Source organism: Haliotis asinina, chromosome 15 (assembly GCF_037392515.1).
Source record: "Haliotis asinina isolate JCU_RB_2024 chromosome 15, JCU_Hal_asi_v2, whole genome shotgun sequence".
Taxonomy (NCBI): domain Eukaryota; kingdom Metazoa; phylum Mollusca; class Gastropoda; order Lepetellida; family Haliotidae; genus Haliotis; species Haliotis asinina.
The window spans coordinates 30,871,561-30,887,574 of record NC_090294.1 but is presented as its reverse complement, the minus strand read 5'-3'; the positions used below and the strand labels follow the sequence as shown (position 1 = coordinate 30,887,574).

At 39.6% G+C, this 16,014-nt stretch overlaps 1 protein-coding gene across 1 annotated transcript; it reads left to right on the top strand.

Annotated features, from left to right (window-relative positions):
* Positions 1-2,613: 2,613 nt before the first annotated feature.
* On the top strand, positions 2,614-9,782 carry LOC137265895 (streptococcal hemagglutinin-like). Its single transcript, XM_067801358.1, has 4 exons — positions 2,614-2,637; positions 7,677-7,750; positions 8,280-8,498; positions 8,826-9,782. Exons 2-4 carry the CDS (start codon positions 7,684-7,686, stop codon positions 9,527-9,529), a joined length of 990 nt encoding a protein of 329 aa, XP_067657459.1. The 5' UTR covers positions 2,614-2,637; positions 7,677-7,683; the 3' UTR covers positions 9,530-9,782.
* Positions 9,783-16,014: the final 6,232 nt, after the last annotated feature.

The window sequence follows — 16,014 nt, the reverse complement described above, 5'->3', positions numbered from 1 at the left end:
TGACTTAACATTCTAACTCTGACACTCACTCATAACATAGCAAGACTGACAGGTACAGGGTCTTCCTCCTTCATCTTCCATTACATGTACCAACTTAGCAAGACTGACAGGTGCTAGGTCTTCGTCCTTTATCTTCCATTACATGTACACACCAAGTATGATAGGTGCTAAGTCTTGATCTTTCCTTACATATGCACACTGGACAAATACAAAGTTCTTGCCTTCATTACATGTGAAAACGCAGCGGGAAGATATTAGGTTTTGTCTCATGACATGTATACACTTAGCATGTCTGACAGGTACAAAGTCTTGACTTTCATTACATGTACACACTAGACAAATACAAAGTCTTGTCTTTTATTACATGTCCACACTAGACAAATACTAAGCTTTGTCTCTCATTTCATGTACATACTAGACAAATACTAAGCTTTGTCTCTCATTTCATGTACACACTAGACAAATACTAAGTTTTGTCTCTCATTTCATGTACATACTAGATAAATACTAAGTTTTGTCTCTCATTTCATGTACATACTAGACAAATACTAAGTTTTGTCTCTCATTTCATGTCCACACTAGACAAATACTAAGTTTTGTCTCTCATTTCATGTAATACTAGATAAATACTAAGTTTTGTCTCTCATTTCATGTACACACTAGACAAATACTAAGTTTTGTCTCTCATTTCATGTACATACTAGATAAATACTAAGTTTTGTCTCTCATTTCATGTACATACTAGACAAATACTAAGTTTTGTCTCTCATTTCATGTCCACACTAGATAAATACTAAGTTTTGTCTCTCATTTCATGTACATACTAGACAAATACTAAGCTTTGTCTCTCATTTCATGTACATACTAGACAAATACTAAGCTTTGTCTCTCATTTCATGTACACACTAGATAAATACTAAGTTTTGTCTCTCATTTCATGTACATACTAGACAAATACTAAGCTTTGTCTCTCATTTCATGTCCACACTAGATAAATACTAAGCTTTGTCTCTCATTTCATGTACATACTAGACAAATACTAAGCTTTGTCTCTCATTTCATGTACACACTAGACAAATACTAAGGTTTTTCTCTCATTACATGTACGTACTAGACAAATACCAAGTTTTGTCTTTCATTACATGTCAACACAAGACAAATTCCAAGTTTTGTCTTTCATTACATGTACGCACTAGACAAATACCAAGTTTTGTCTTTCATTTCATGTACCCACTTAACCGTTTTGACAACCAGTAATATGCTGTCCAGCATTACCAACACAGAGCTAGAATACACGTCAGGGCACTGGAACAAGGAAAGCATGTGAACATCTGTCTATGAAAATGTCTTTAGATGTGTTTCTCAAGATTGATATAACTATCTTTAACATACCAAGGTTTTCACGTGAATGTGCTTTTGTAATGGGATACCAAGTACATAGGAAGCGGGTAGTGTTCTCTAACCCCCATACAAAATAACTGGACCACTGTGTTATGCAGATGTCTGACACCGTGTGAGCGTAAATTCAAACTATAACAAGACAGAATTGTGAGGTAATCTGTAGCCGTGTACCCGAGGGTCTATATGCCATTTAAAGACACTTGCTCTCATATCGTTTCCGTCATTTAAACCGCTACCCAATTAGGAGACAAATTGATGTAATTTACGATATCACCAGTATCGAACAAAGTTTCCCTTGTCTACATATTCTATTTTCAACGATGCAACGGAATACCAACGACGGAACGCAATCAAATGATGTTAGCTGATTAAACAAAATGTTCCTCGTAACTACAATCAGCCTCCACAAGCCTGCGAACCCATTTTGTTAACGATATAGGTCACCGTATCGGGTATTATCTGTGTGGAATATCTTTGGCATATCATTGCTCTACTCTTCAAATCGATTTTACCTCAGGTAGTTAAAGGACATTTGATATACGTGAAACAAGTGACATCCAGGGGAAAACACGTCATTACTGTTGGTCGATTTAGTAATTTAGAAAAACCTGCTGCGCAAGAGATGATACCTTAAAGCAAATGTGTACACGGCAAAGTGGCTGTGTCGGCCGGTGGAACAGCATGTTCAGCAACATACAAAAAAATGTGCAAAAAATGTCTTAAACATTCAAGATCCTGTTTCTCTTACGATCCGGCCTACCAATGAACCACTGTATATTCCAATATAAGATTCATTATATATATAGGGTGGGACGAAGAAAAAAACTCTGCACAACCGTTATGTTGAATCAATGTTAACTTGGCAAAATTTCATCTTCATGTTCTTTATTCAAATATGGAAACGTACTGTATAAATCATACCATAACAAAACATTGTAAAGTGCGGCGATGCTACATATATATAGAGTGTTGAATCCTGTCAAGAATTATGTTTAGACACGATCGATCTGTGAAGGCTATGTTCACTGTATCGACTACATCGGTGCCACTCTGCGACATCACTAGTGACTGGTCGCTCACAGCACCACGTATATTGCCAGTATCAGGGTGGATTCTCTTCGGGACAGGTGTTCACTGTTATCTTTTAGAAAGACGTTTGATGATGTACATGGACATAATAAGACCAGTTGATGTGTTCAAAAGGATATTTTATATACGTCAGCTTGTAGTGGTAAGGTAAGATGCCTGGTTACATTTTCAAACACATCTATGAGTTTATTTCCTTGAAACCCAGCTTGCAATTATTTGTTGAGTGATACCAAAAAGTGATGTTTATCACAAAGCAGAACCATATACCATTATACGACACCTGGTCGTATCGGACATCAGATTGTAAGTATATGGTGCAGGAAACCGGTACAATTTCTTGGATCATTTATTCAGTTAAACACTTGTTTTTTCAATATTCTATTGAGGTGAATTAGCATTCACGGAAAGAACTGAAACCAGAAAAAAATCTGCCTTCAACTGTCTCCATCATTCCTGTAGACAAACTGACTCTTGACGAATTTCAAACAGAGGCTTGTAATGGTATGCAGAATCTTACTGATGTTTCGTTTCAGATAAAACATATATTTGATATGAGGCGCGCTGATGAGGTTTCATACATCATCCAAATTATTTCTTCCAAATTCTTTCTCATCTTTCAATGAGACGTGTAAGCAAAATTCCAACGTACCATCTTTTGGTGGCAAATTATGAAACGTTCAACGAGATCGTTTATACTAACCTGATATACACACTCCTATCATTACTAAAACGGACTTTGCATTTGATCCATTAGTATATTTGTAAATGATACTGTTTGATGTGTTCCTTGTATCGGTTGTTGTAAAATGAGTGCTGATGGGTCCAGCCTTTGAATCCTGCGAGAACTGAAGTCATTGCTGACCATGGAATGGACAGGGTGGCATTTTTTTAAACAACGGAATAAATTCTAGAACACATTACGGTCTGGTCATGTACGTTTGACGCATACCTATGTGACTGTCTAGCGCAGTGGACATCATTGAATCTTATACCCACAAACATGGCATTCTGTAACAAAACAGGTGATTACACAAATTCAAACAGAAATAGAGAGATGTTTATGGATGGCTATGACAAAGGAAGGACTAGGTGTAGCATGACAATCAACAGAACATTTTAAAGTAAATTAAATGGGTGTAAACATCCCAGAGAGACTGGGAAGAAAGAGTTTATGAATTGACAACTTCTGAATTGCACAGACTGGCTCAAACATTGATCAGTGCTGCACTGTGGACAACCCATATTGGGAAGATGTTCTTCTGTCAAGGACGAGATACAGAAATGTATCCATAACTACTCATAATGATATGTTTAAAATGCCATCTGGCTCCCTCTGGTTTAATCACCCTGGTTTTTTTTCAGTCATATTTTTTTCTCAAAAGTTGGTTTGAGTGTGGAATTGCTGAAGTTAAAGACCTCTGTAACTTTGCCGATCTACTTTCCTTCAACGAGTTCAAGAACAGATATCCAGTAAGAGGAACATTTCTGGATTACAATAAACTCTTGAAAATATCACGGCTTCACGGAGATTTGAAATCAATAATTCTATTAATGAGCATTAAAATCTGGGTATTAATGGCGCAGTGTATAACCTTATGATACCTTCAAAAGGTTTTAGAATGGTCTGTGACAAATTGATTAAAACAAGTGAGTTAAAATATGACTCATATTTAATTGCCATGGAATACTGACTACAGAAAATGTACTCAGGTTGTTAAGTTATTGGACTTCTAATTTAGATTCATCCACAAATTATATACACTAAAAAAGAATTTTTGAAAATGAAACTGATTGACAAAATTTCTGTATGTTTTGCAGATCAGAACCAAAATATATTATTCATGTTCTGAAGCGTGCTAAGGATTCTTATCAAAACACACTGTTAGCACTGAGCCTGAACTATCAGATTTCACAGTCCTATTGGGACTAACACAGGCTATGATTTCATTAACAACATTATTTTCGCTGGGAAACGACATACATCACACACAGACACACACAGACACACACACACACACACACACACACACACACACACACACCACACACACACACACGCACACACACATCACACACACACACACACACACACACACACACACACACACACACATCAGGTACTCCCTGATTTTGTGTAGCTATACTTTTACATACCAACTCCCACATGCCTTACCCATGGAGTTGGCTGCTGGAATCGTGCGCTAGCGCCATGAATTGTATACCTATATTATCACACTTTGAAATTGTTAACTCTTTATAAACAGCCCAAACATGCATGTAACCCGCGGAGTCCGTTGCTTGAGTGGTACACTCCCTGACTCTGATATACCTATAGTTCCATACTTTCAAAACTTAAACCTCTCTGATGATGTGTAACCTGTGTGTATGCCTATCTGAAAGGACTAAACAAGGATATCAAAAGCACTTCTGAATTGCAAGAGATGCGACGTTTTTGTGTAGATCTTTTCTTACACCCATTAATAACAGTTTCCAAATGCCACTTATGGGTATCATACTCCTCTACATATCTTAACATAAACTTCATGGAAGAAAGACAAGTAAGATGTTATTCAATGGCTGAGACATATTCAACACGCATTAAGAAGCACAAAATATCTTTGAAATGACCCCTTGCGCCAGTAAACAGTGCATGCACTTCATGCCAGGTGAGTCGACGATCTAAGATCTATTGTTCTCACCAGCTTTTCTTATTTTTTGTCTGTTTTGCCCGAACTTACGAGTAAACATGCTTTTCTGGATATCCTCTAACGCATCCCACTGAATGGCCAGTTAGGCCGCCCGAAGGAGTTTATTTCGACATGTCCTATTTGCAGCTGTATAAATTTGATGCTTTTGGGCCTGAAAAGCTGTTTTTTTTACTTCCAACAGTACTTTAGTCTGGCCATTGTAGAGGTGATATTCTTCAGTTACATACATTTACAACTGAGACGTGCGTTGTGGTCTAGAAAGACACACCGCGAATCGCCATATACATGGTGTATCGTCACCGTTGCAGATAACCAAGGTTGCGAAGTGCATTGCTACTTTATTTAACTTTGATGCGTTTACCAGTTTGGCAATGTTTAGGTGTTTTCGTACAATGCAGTTGCGATTGCTAAAGTGGTCACGTGACTCGCGGCACGTCATAGCTATCTTTCGCGCTTTGTGTTTTTTTTTTCGTTTCACATGTCATACTAAATATGTTTTCATTAAAGAAATGCACTTCATGTCACAGTGGTAACAGTTATCGTTTCTAAATATAGACAAATAGCACCCATTAGTTCATTACAATTGTTTCAGACAGATGTGTTTAAATATTTACGGCTCTTTCCCATGAGAGCAGATCGCTTAATGAGTAAACGTTGATGGTTTGAAAGTGGTCGTTTTGCAACTCAAACTAAATGAACTTAGTCATCAAAACACAAAACAAAGAAAACTAATGCATCATAGTTTGTCATCAAAATCCTTCGCTCGTATATGTGACCTTGGGCGTGTGTATAGCAGTAAATTAGTGTAAAAGGTCAGTTGTTGACATTACGCGTATTTCTGAATAGGAAAATATTCAAACAAAATGCATGAAGGCTGGGATTCGTATTTAATCCATTACTCTTTATGAACTATATAAATAATAAGTTGCTGACACATAGGGCTGTTTATCAGGACTTTGTGCTGGTGATACATCGTTTGGCGTGGAAACTGTATTGGAAAGTGCCAGAAGCACTAATTTATTAATTTGTGTGTATGTGGTGGCTCCAGGCCATCTAGGTCCTGTCGGAACACGAGCTTTGGAAACCAACATGTATGGTGACATTACTAGGGAACTAGAGTTAAACACGAGTCGAACTATGATGTGTCGAACATACGGTTGTGTGGAAGTTAAATTTGGGTCCTTTTGGATTCCCTGAACAGTCATCTATTACTGTTGTGTTAAATATCTGATAACTCGAAGTATGTTCCTTGTCCTTTGAACTTCGACACAAAAGTGTCTTATTATATTTTACCCTTGATTGGGCGAGATTTAAAGCAACCTGGGGGATGTCTGTTGATATCTCGTGACGTGCCACCTTCAAGCAGAAAAAACGCCTGTCTCTAAGGAGGGTTGCTATGTGTAATATGTTGTATTACGACTGATGTCTTAACTGATGAAGGTCTGTAATACGCAAGAACATTTATCTTACCTCACACATAAATGTCGTTTTCTGATTGGCTATGCGCTCTCTATTAGTTTCAATGTATTCCACTTACAAACGAGGTACATTTCGATGTGCCCCGGTGCCAATGGCAACTCTTTCGGTAAAGTACTTTTTATCTCGAATAATATTGAATCACGCATGATGCACGAAAAATGACGATATTTTGCGAGTACAAGTCGATGGAAAGGAGATAACTCTAAATCTGTTTTCCTTCAGTTGTCTGCAAAATCTTACAATTCGCATTCCAATAAATAAATTTTGACAAGACGTTCAAATGGAGGAACTACACCGCTGCGACTCCACTAAGACAATATTTGCAAGGGAAAAATAGCAAGATGCAACATTCGAATCGTTTGATTCACATAGGTTGGATGAAGGACTCTGAAGGACACGAGAGGTGGCAACAAGTATTACTGGTTAGGTGTTACCAGGGTGTATACAATACTAGTGGTTAGAATGTATTCAGTATGCAATCATCACACACTGGAGATAAAAAGTTGCATATTAGTCTCAGTTTCCAAGGCCATAACATGGAAATATAACACATGACTGACTGCATAAAATGGGTAATTTATGTTTCAAGTTACAGCAGTCTGAAACGCATTTGTATATTGGAGCATTGTTAAATTGGGGAACAGAGGGTAATTAAATCAGGAAATGGGTTTATGGTAATAACACAAGGTCCCCAACGTGCTGTCGTTAAATAGACATATGTCTTTACTGTCCTGTAGTTCATGGACCGAGTTCCTTATTTTTTCCCAGCAGCTTAAAACTGGCTTAGGTCCTGTTGACACAAAAGGTTAAAAGGATATTTATGTATCCAAAGTCATGGCGGTGAACATTTAACACATAACATGATTAATGCAAGATTCGGTTAATCCGCATTGTACTTTATGTAGACACATCAAAACACTCTGCTTAGCATGGTCTATCTTGATTATTTACAAAACGTTCACATGTGAACCAGTGACGTCACTATCTATGTCCTTTCAGGGAGGTCATGAGTGTGATCTGTCACCGGATCCTGTTGGTGTCCCTCCTCTGGCTCCACTGGCTGCATGTTGCTGGTATGTAAACTGGTTCTTTGACCTTGCCGACTTTATCTCTTGATTCACAAATTTGCCTCTCCTCAAACTCAAGAAATGGGATATGTTGCCTATCAGATTATTTACATCGCAATATGGGCGGGAAAGCATAAAACTAGAAACTTCAGAGCAATTTCTTATTTAGTACTTACGTCCTTCACATCAAATGTACAAGATAGGTCCCATGAAAGAGAAAACACTGAAATAATATCAGAGAAAATCGTGAACATAACCTCACAGCTACACGCTTTCACGACGAAATGACGAGTTTCCGGTCATACGCAGTGCACACAAACGGCAGATACTACTATTGTGATAACACCCCTTTTTTATTCAGTGGAACATGGGCCATTTGATGTGAAGCAGAGTAAGTTAAGAATAATTTTATATACTAACCTTGGGACACTGGCTACCTAATCACACAAGACATTTAATTAAGAAACTTGAGCAGAATGACGTGTACGCAGCCATTGTTATGCCTAGTCAAACTGATGATTTTGTTCCTGTCAAGAGTGCTCAACGGTGGTTGTGACGTGCTCGTCTAACGCATACGCCTACACCGAGTGCAGCATTCCGAGTCTTGACGACAACAGCCGAGTGATGAACGTCACGAAGAAGAAACAACTCTCTCGTTCAGCATGCACTCGGACAGTGAGTTTCGGTTACACGGAAACAAAGATGTGGGTGTCGGAAGGATGCAGGGCAGAGTTCTACGTACAGTTTGGAATAGGTACATAGCATCATCTTGATAACGTGTTGGCCCATGACGTAACCTCGAGGCGTCTGATGACAATGCCATGATGACCGTCACAGTGTATGTAATGAGTAAACAGTGAGTCGTCGTTTATCCGATGGTGGGATTCACTTTGAACAGACCATCGTTACATGACAATACTATTAATTGAAATATCATAAAAATCCATAGAAAGGCGTTGGTAGGCATAACTGTTGTCACGATCAAACATTGCACATTGAGAGGATATCTTAGTTTCAGATGAAATTCAAAGACAGTTTGACTGACATTGTATTTACATTCTGTCGTGCTTCCTTTCTCCAGTTGAGCCACCATCTTCAAGTCAAGACAGTATCCCTGCCAGCGGTGGTGTAATGAGCACAGTTTTAGAAACGTCGACAGCAGACCAGTTTCCTTCTTCACGAGGACTAGTACCAGCAGCAGAAACTTGGTCCACGTCGTCACGGGAGGACATCACACCATCACTGCAACACCTGTTAACGCCGTCACGAACACACACAGCCACACCATGGACTCCAGATGTCTCACCTTATGATATGTTGTCAACATCGAACAACCTTTCTGCTACCCTTGTCTTTCATGATGGATCTAGCTTAACAGGTTTTCTGTCACAGACTGCATCTGTAGCGCCTCTTGCGTCAGCATCGTGGTCAGACGTGTCTACCACGACATCAGTGTGTGCAACACAAGCAATCAGTTCCTCTACGAACAAAGTCCTCCACGCCGATTCTTTTGTTTGGGCGAAATCAGCTCGCACCTGTTACTGTATGAAGCGGGCTCAAACAGAAAGTGTAGTCAACCGCAATGATTACATAAAACAGATAGTGGAGAAATTACAAGTCAATGTGGAAACATTATCTAAGACAGTAAGAAAGAAGACAAGTGCGAAAGACGATCGCCCTCTGTCAGTCAGCATGGGCTACTTGGGAATTGCGTTCCTGGTGTTAACGGCCCTGCTGATAGTTCTGCCGGATGTATGTACACTTTGTAACATAAACAACACATAGACAGTAGACGGGGATGGGTGTACCTGTGTATGCGTGTACAATTTGTACAACTAGCAACACAGGGAAGAGGGGAGGGCCCGTGTATGTTTGTACAATTTGTACAACTAGCATCACAGGGAAGAGAAGAAAAGAAAGATAGGGTCTGTATATGAGAGTACAGTTTGTACAACAAGCAACACAGGGAAGAGGGGAAGGGTAGGGTCTGTGTATTCGTGTACAATTTGTACAACAAGCAACACAGGGAAGAGGGGAATGGTAGGGTATGTGTGTGTGTACAATTTGTACATCTAGCAACACAGGGAAGAGGAGAAGGCTAGGGCCTGTGTATGTGTGTACAATTTGTACAACAAGCAACACAGGGAAGAGAAGAAAGGTAGGACCTGTGTATGAGAGCACAGTTTGTACAACAAGCAACACAGGGAAAAGAAGAAAGGTAGGGCCTGTGTATGAGAGTACAGTTGGACAACAAGCAACACAGGGAAGAAAAGAAAGGTAGGGCCTGTGTATGTGTGTACAGTTTGTACAATAAGCAACACAGGGAAGAGGGGAAGGGTAGGGCCCATGTATGTGTGTACAATTTGTACAACTAACAACACAGGGAAGAGCGGAAGGGTAGGGCCTGTATATATGTGTACAAGGGAAGGGTAGGGCCCGTCTATATTTTTGTGCAACTATCAACACAGGCAATTTCCATCTGGCATGAAAATGTTCGAAAATGTCAGGAGTTTTTTCTTTGTTTGTTTGTCTGTTTGTGTGGGGTTTTTGTTGTTGTTTTTATATTGTTTGTTTGTATGTATTTTGCATTGGGTGGCCCTTGTTTGTTGGTATGGGGGTGGGGGTGGGGTTGTTTTTCTTTATTCCTCGTAAGTTTTAGGATACGTCTTTACAGATCCAGTGGTTGTTAAGAAGTATTTGCCTTGCGGATGTTATATTTTTCTAATATATTCAATCTGTAGACGTGTCGCATTAAAACGTATAAATGTACTGGCACGTGTTGTTGCTGGCTATCATTAGGGAATTTGAAAAGCATTTCATTACACAAACGTCCTGATAATATTTTAAAACAGAATTTTAAAATCATGTTTCTATTCCCGGCGTGTGAATCTGCTGTGAAATGGGTAGTGAGCTAGTAAGTAACCGTTATCACTGCTGGCATGAATACTCCCTTTTCTTTACCAGGACAGTCCACGATTGGTACAGTGGTATTATGTCTGTCTGCCAACGATGACGTGCAATCAACCCTACAAAGGATGCCGAAGCATAGTTCACTTGGGACCCAACCTTAAATGCACTTGATGTCAATACTGTACTCAACATGACCGATGAAATCATCTCATAATTTTGGCAATGCCAATTATCATCATGATTAATTAATTCTTAGTACTCGCTACATCTTCAGAAGATTTCATAATAGGTAAGAACCGTTTGATCTTTAGAAACCAAAATCAATAAATTATTTAACTCGAACATCCTAGAGACAGCCAGATTACTTCATTTTTGTGTCACGAGAATGTACATAGCAATGCCGTAAAGGAATATCACACATATGAAAGAACTATGAAAAGAATTCATGCAACTTGCAGTACTACCGCGGGCACTGCGTACACAGTGGACAAGGTAACATAGGACTAGAAGCAGCATCCCGTCACCACCCGTCGACAGGATGAACCACATGGGTTCGACGCACTGTTTGGAAAATCATTTTTAGCATAAAATCTAGACTTAAGCAATAATGTGTTGTTCTTATATGCTATGATTAACATAAATTTTACATTTGCACAAAGTCGGCGATGAAGTAAGGATTTTGGACAATTCTACCACTACACTCAGTACACACATATGCAATATTGAACTAACGCTGGTACATACCATTGGTGCATTGGGTCCTGTGCAATAATTACATACATTTCCATGATTCCCTCAACAGACGCAGATAATGTCACAGAATGGATCACCTGTCGATTTTACTGTGTGCGTTGTTAGTCACAACTCAAACGTCTCATAAATAAAACTGAAATTATATATCACCAAAGTCCCACAAATCGAATATTTCTTCCTACGTTACCAAGGTTGATATTCGCATGCTTAAGATGAACAATCGTTTCCTAGACAGCAGGGGCAGATTACGAGTGGTAATTATTGGCTTAAATAACATCAATGTTTATTGAAAAACGTTTGCCTTGTCTCTTGAGATGTCGTCGAGCTGGTGATCACCACATACTGACTCAATATCTAAACCCACTGTTTCTTCTGTGATGAGGATGCATAAAACGATTTTTACCTCGACCCAAAGGTCGAACTCACGGGACTACCCCTTACACGGGACCTAGTTTAGTATTCTCTATTTACTTTTAGTGAAGTGTTGTGAGAAGTGGGATCTTTATCTCTGACAGCAGTGTTGTAAGGGATTATGACACTTGTATTCTACAAAATGTGAAATGTGTTCACTCAGGAAACGAAACATGGCATGACTTTGATTTTGTTGGTTACTGGTGTGTTATTGAATTTCTTACATGTGCATGCTACACGAATGTTGGAAATGGCAGTTTTTATCATCATACTCACAACTCCGTTATGGCAAATTCACAACTAGACTACAAGTTCCTTCCCACTTCTCGTGGAGGAAGATACCTTTGTGCAAATGGTTATACGTACAGTGTGAACAAGAGAAAAGGGGAAGTATGGATCTCGAGGAGATGCATTAAGAAAGACTGCAGATCAACAGTCTCCACAGTGAACGACATCATTTCGAAATTACCTAGCGACCACAACCGCGGACCTGTACACAACGAAGTAATGGTAAATGTTTCGACTGTATATTATATAATATGAAGATTACTTTAATTAATACAAATTGTTACACTGGATAGTTTAATGTATAATTTGTGTGTGTATCAAAATACAACCATCTGTTTTCAAGATGAAAGAATCCCTTCAGCGATTAAAGTTGATGGCGACCACCACCTTGAAGCCCATGCCGTCTCTCTTCAACGAGGAGTTGTCAACCCTCAGAGACGGAGCCTGGACAGACGAGAGCAGACCCCTGGTGGGGTTTATGCCAACCTACCACAGTGTCCAGAACCAGCTCTAGAACCGTGACATTCCATCTTCCCTGCTTCCCTGATTCCGGATGAATACCAAAGGAGACATTATGATGAGCAGTTTCTGCTGATCGATGATGCTGATCAACTAGATGTAACCTGGAATATCTCTGTGCATCTGACGTGCTGTATGGAGATGTAACCTGGAATATCTCTGTGCATCTGACGTGCTGTATGGAGATGTAACCTGGAATATCTCTGTGCATCTGACGTGCTGTATGGAGGTGGGGCATACTTTGTAGCACCCAAACTCTTCCTACAACTTTCCTACAACGATCCACGCTAAGATATCCGACCAGATGTTTCCTTTGATGTTCCTGAGCTTTCCGTCTCATCAAAGAGACAGCAGGAATCTTTGGAACGTTTAATTATATTGGTTTTAATTTGTAGGTAGAAGAGGTCTTCCTGCATGTCTTGGTGGATATGCCTCAAGATCATAGAGTGAATCACATCTACGTCACATCTCAATGGACTGAAGGGGACGTGGATGTTGGCAGGTGGAACCATTTCGACATCAACGGTCCTCGAACGAACAACCTCGACGGTTGGCACGGACGTCTGAAGAAGGTGGTAGGAAAACAGCATCCAAACCTCTACGAGATTGCCAAATTCCTGTCAGACGAACAGGGTCTAAATAGGGCAAAGATGCTTCAGTACAATGCCGGCCAAAGACTGCCCCAAAGAGGAAGAAATACAGAGATTTGGAGCAACGATTGGACAGACTGAAGTTCAAGCTTGCAAGAAACGACATGATGCTGAAGACAACAATGAACGTTCTTAAGCAATGTTACTGCAGCAATGATTGAATCATTGTATAAATAAATATGACATTTTACAGCGCGATCCTTGTTCAGTTATGTTCCGGTGATCATTTTAGCATTTCGTTGACTGCCTAATGTCTAGAACTAGTCGACCTAAACGCCATAACCCTCCAGACCGACCAGTTTGTTTTACACGCATCCAAAGGTCGGACTTTCGGGACCATATTCATGAAACGAGTGAATGGTTTGGTATCTAACGAGCGAAAGCGACTTAAATACCGATACCATTCACGAGACAGTTTTTGATGTACGGGGTAGTTGTTTACATTCCATATATGGCAAGTGTTCTGAGGCTCTGTTTGGGTATAGATCAGGTATTTTTACTTTTATTTTTATGGTAATTGAATGGACAAGCCAGGGTGTTTTTTGGAATGGTAAACACGTACTTGGTGGTACAGTACGTTAATTAGACACAGTGTCATGGATGATGGACGTCTTTAGTAAAAGATCGATCATCGATAAACTTGTGTCATCTCCATATCAGCAACTTTTAGAATGCCACTCAAACAAATCATGCGTTAATTAGCCTTAATTCGCCACATGGGATATGGTCGACTGTTCTCAGTGCTCGCTGTTTCAGGGATAATCTACAACAAATCTACAACAGGGATAGGTCACTTGTTTGCTTTCTTTACTTGTTGTACTAATTAGCGTGTGTCTCGTCCTGTTTCAACGCACACAGTAACTTGGTTAGTTCCCAGCGCAACTTCAGTACTTCAGTCAGTTTATTGTATCAATAGGAATTTCACAATTAATGAAATTATTGTAATAATTAATTAATTTAAAGCAAGACTTATCTGTGAATGAATGAAAGAAAGAAAGAAAAAGAACAAAAGAAGAATTAACTAAGTGAATGAATGAAAGAAGAAATGATACACCACAACCATCCCTCCCCAAACATGTTAAAGAACGCAAAACTGTCGCCAGAAGACATGTGTTAACATTAGCTGTCCTGTTTTGAATAATCTATTTTGAGACATTTTGTACATTAGTAATTAATTCAGATATATACTACCGACAAAAAAATAAGGGAACTGATAAAATGACAGTGGATGTGAAATTGCTCTGAATGTCCACTAAATGAAATATAGGCGTGAAGTTCAATATCTGGTGTGACCACCATGTTGGGTAACACATTCACGACACCTTTATGGCATACTGTTGAGTAATATTCGGGTGGTTGCTCGTGGTATTACCCGCCATTCTTCCTGAAGAGATGCACCAAGCTGGGCCAGGTTGATGGCTGCGGGGTCCCTGGCGTACACCCTTCGACCGAGAATGTCCCATACACTTTCAATTGTTGACAGGTCTGGGGACTTAGGGGGACACACTATGACACTACCACTGGCGCAAACCCTTCCCTGATGCTGCCTAGCCCATGCCAGTCTTTGGCGCCTATGGTGAGCTGTAAGGGTAACACCCTTGAAAGGCCGCCTTGCTTTCAGACGGGCTTGATAGAGCCGGTTTTGAATGGTTGAGTGTGAAATTCGTCACCAGTGAGTGTACGGAATTCCCTATTGATGGCAGGTGCTGATTTGAACCTAGTGTCATTAATATAATGAAACGATCCTGTCGTGGTGTCGTTGATTTTGGCCTACGACGCCCAGGTCACATAACAACCCCATCTGTTTGACAGTACTTCGGTAAATACTAAGATAAACAAGAAAGAAAGTGGTTTTATTACGCTCATACATCACAAACATCAATGGCGGATCAGATCAGATCGGCGATATGTTATATTATTTCACACACATCAATTACACCGTAATAATTTTCTAAACGTATAAAACTATCACCATAACTTGCAAACACCTTTAACCTGATGGTATATTTCCCTCATAAAAGTTAACGGTGTATGTACACAGAATAGGTAGCTTATCCTCTACATGTAGGTCTTCAGCTGTCAAAACACTCAGCGAATGTAATCGGCTGTTGAAAATAAACCGGGCTCAATCTTAAATACTAAGCTGCCGCCATATTGACTACACTGGTCACATGACGAACATACACCAAGGGGCTTTTCGAGGTGTGATAACACCCCGTTATAGAGTCTCCCTGGCTGTTTCTGGTTGAGTGGTGGTTGCAACTGCTAGTTGCTTTGATCTTGTCAAGGATGTTAACGTTTCTCTCAATAATACAGCAACGTTAACTTGTTTTTCGAAGTTCGAAGAGTCTCTGGACTGAAGTCAACTTCAGCTTTGTTAATGAGTTCAATTAGTTTCAAGTCTTTGAAGGGCATTTAGAAGTGAAATACATAAGAATGAAGATTTTATGGATATCAGCTTCTTTATATGAGAACACAACGTTTCGGAGTTAATGCTTACTCCTGAAGGAAGGAGTAAGCATTAACTCCGAAACGTTGTGTTCTCATATAAAGAAGTTGATATCCATAAAATCTTCATTCTTCATTTAGTTTGTCGTTGTCATTGCTATTACCTTGGACTGCCTTTCTTTAATCAAGTGGTTTACATTTCCAGTCCAAAAACCATATCAGGAGAAGTAGCTGTTCAGCACCTCCTTTTGTTTAAACATGATTGGTGTACCCGAGTTTAGGTCAAGAGCT

Coding starts and splice junctions, on each gene's coding strand:
- LOC137265895 (XM_067801358.1), top strand. CDS start 7,684: ATGAGTGTGATCTGTCACCGGATCCTGTTGGTGTCCCTCCTCTGGCTC. Junction 7,751..8,279: donor CCACTGGCTGCATGTTGCTG/GTATGTAAACTG, acceptor GTTCCTGTCAAG/AGTGCTCAACGGTGGTTGTG. Junction 8,499..8,825: donor CTACGTACAGTTTGGAATAG/GTACATAGCATC, acceptor TCCTTTCTCCAG/TTGAGCCACCATCTTCAAGT.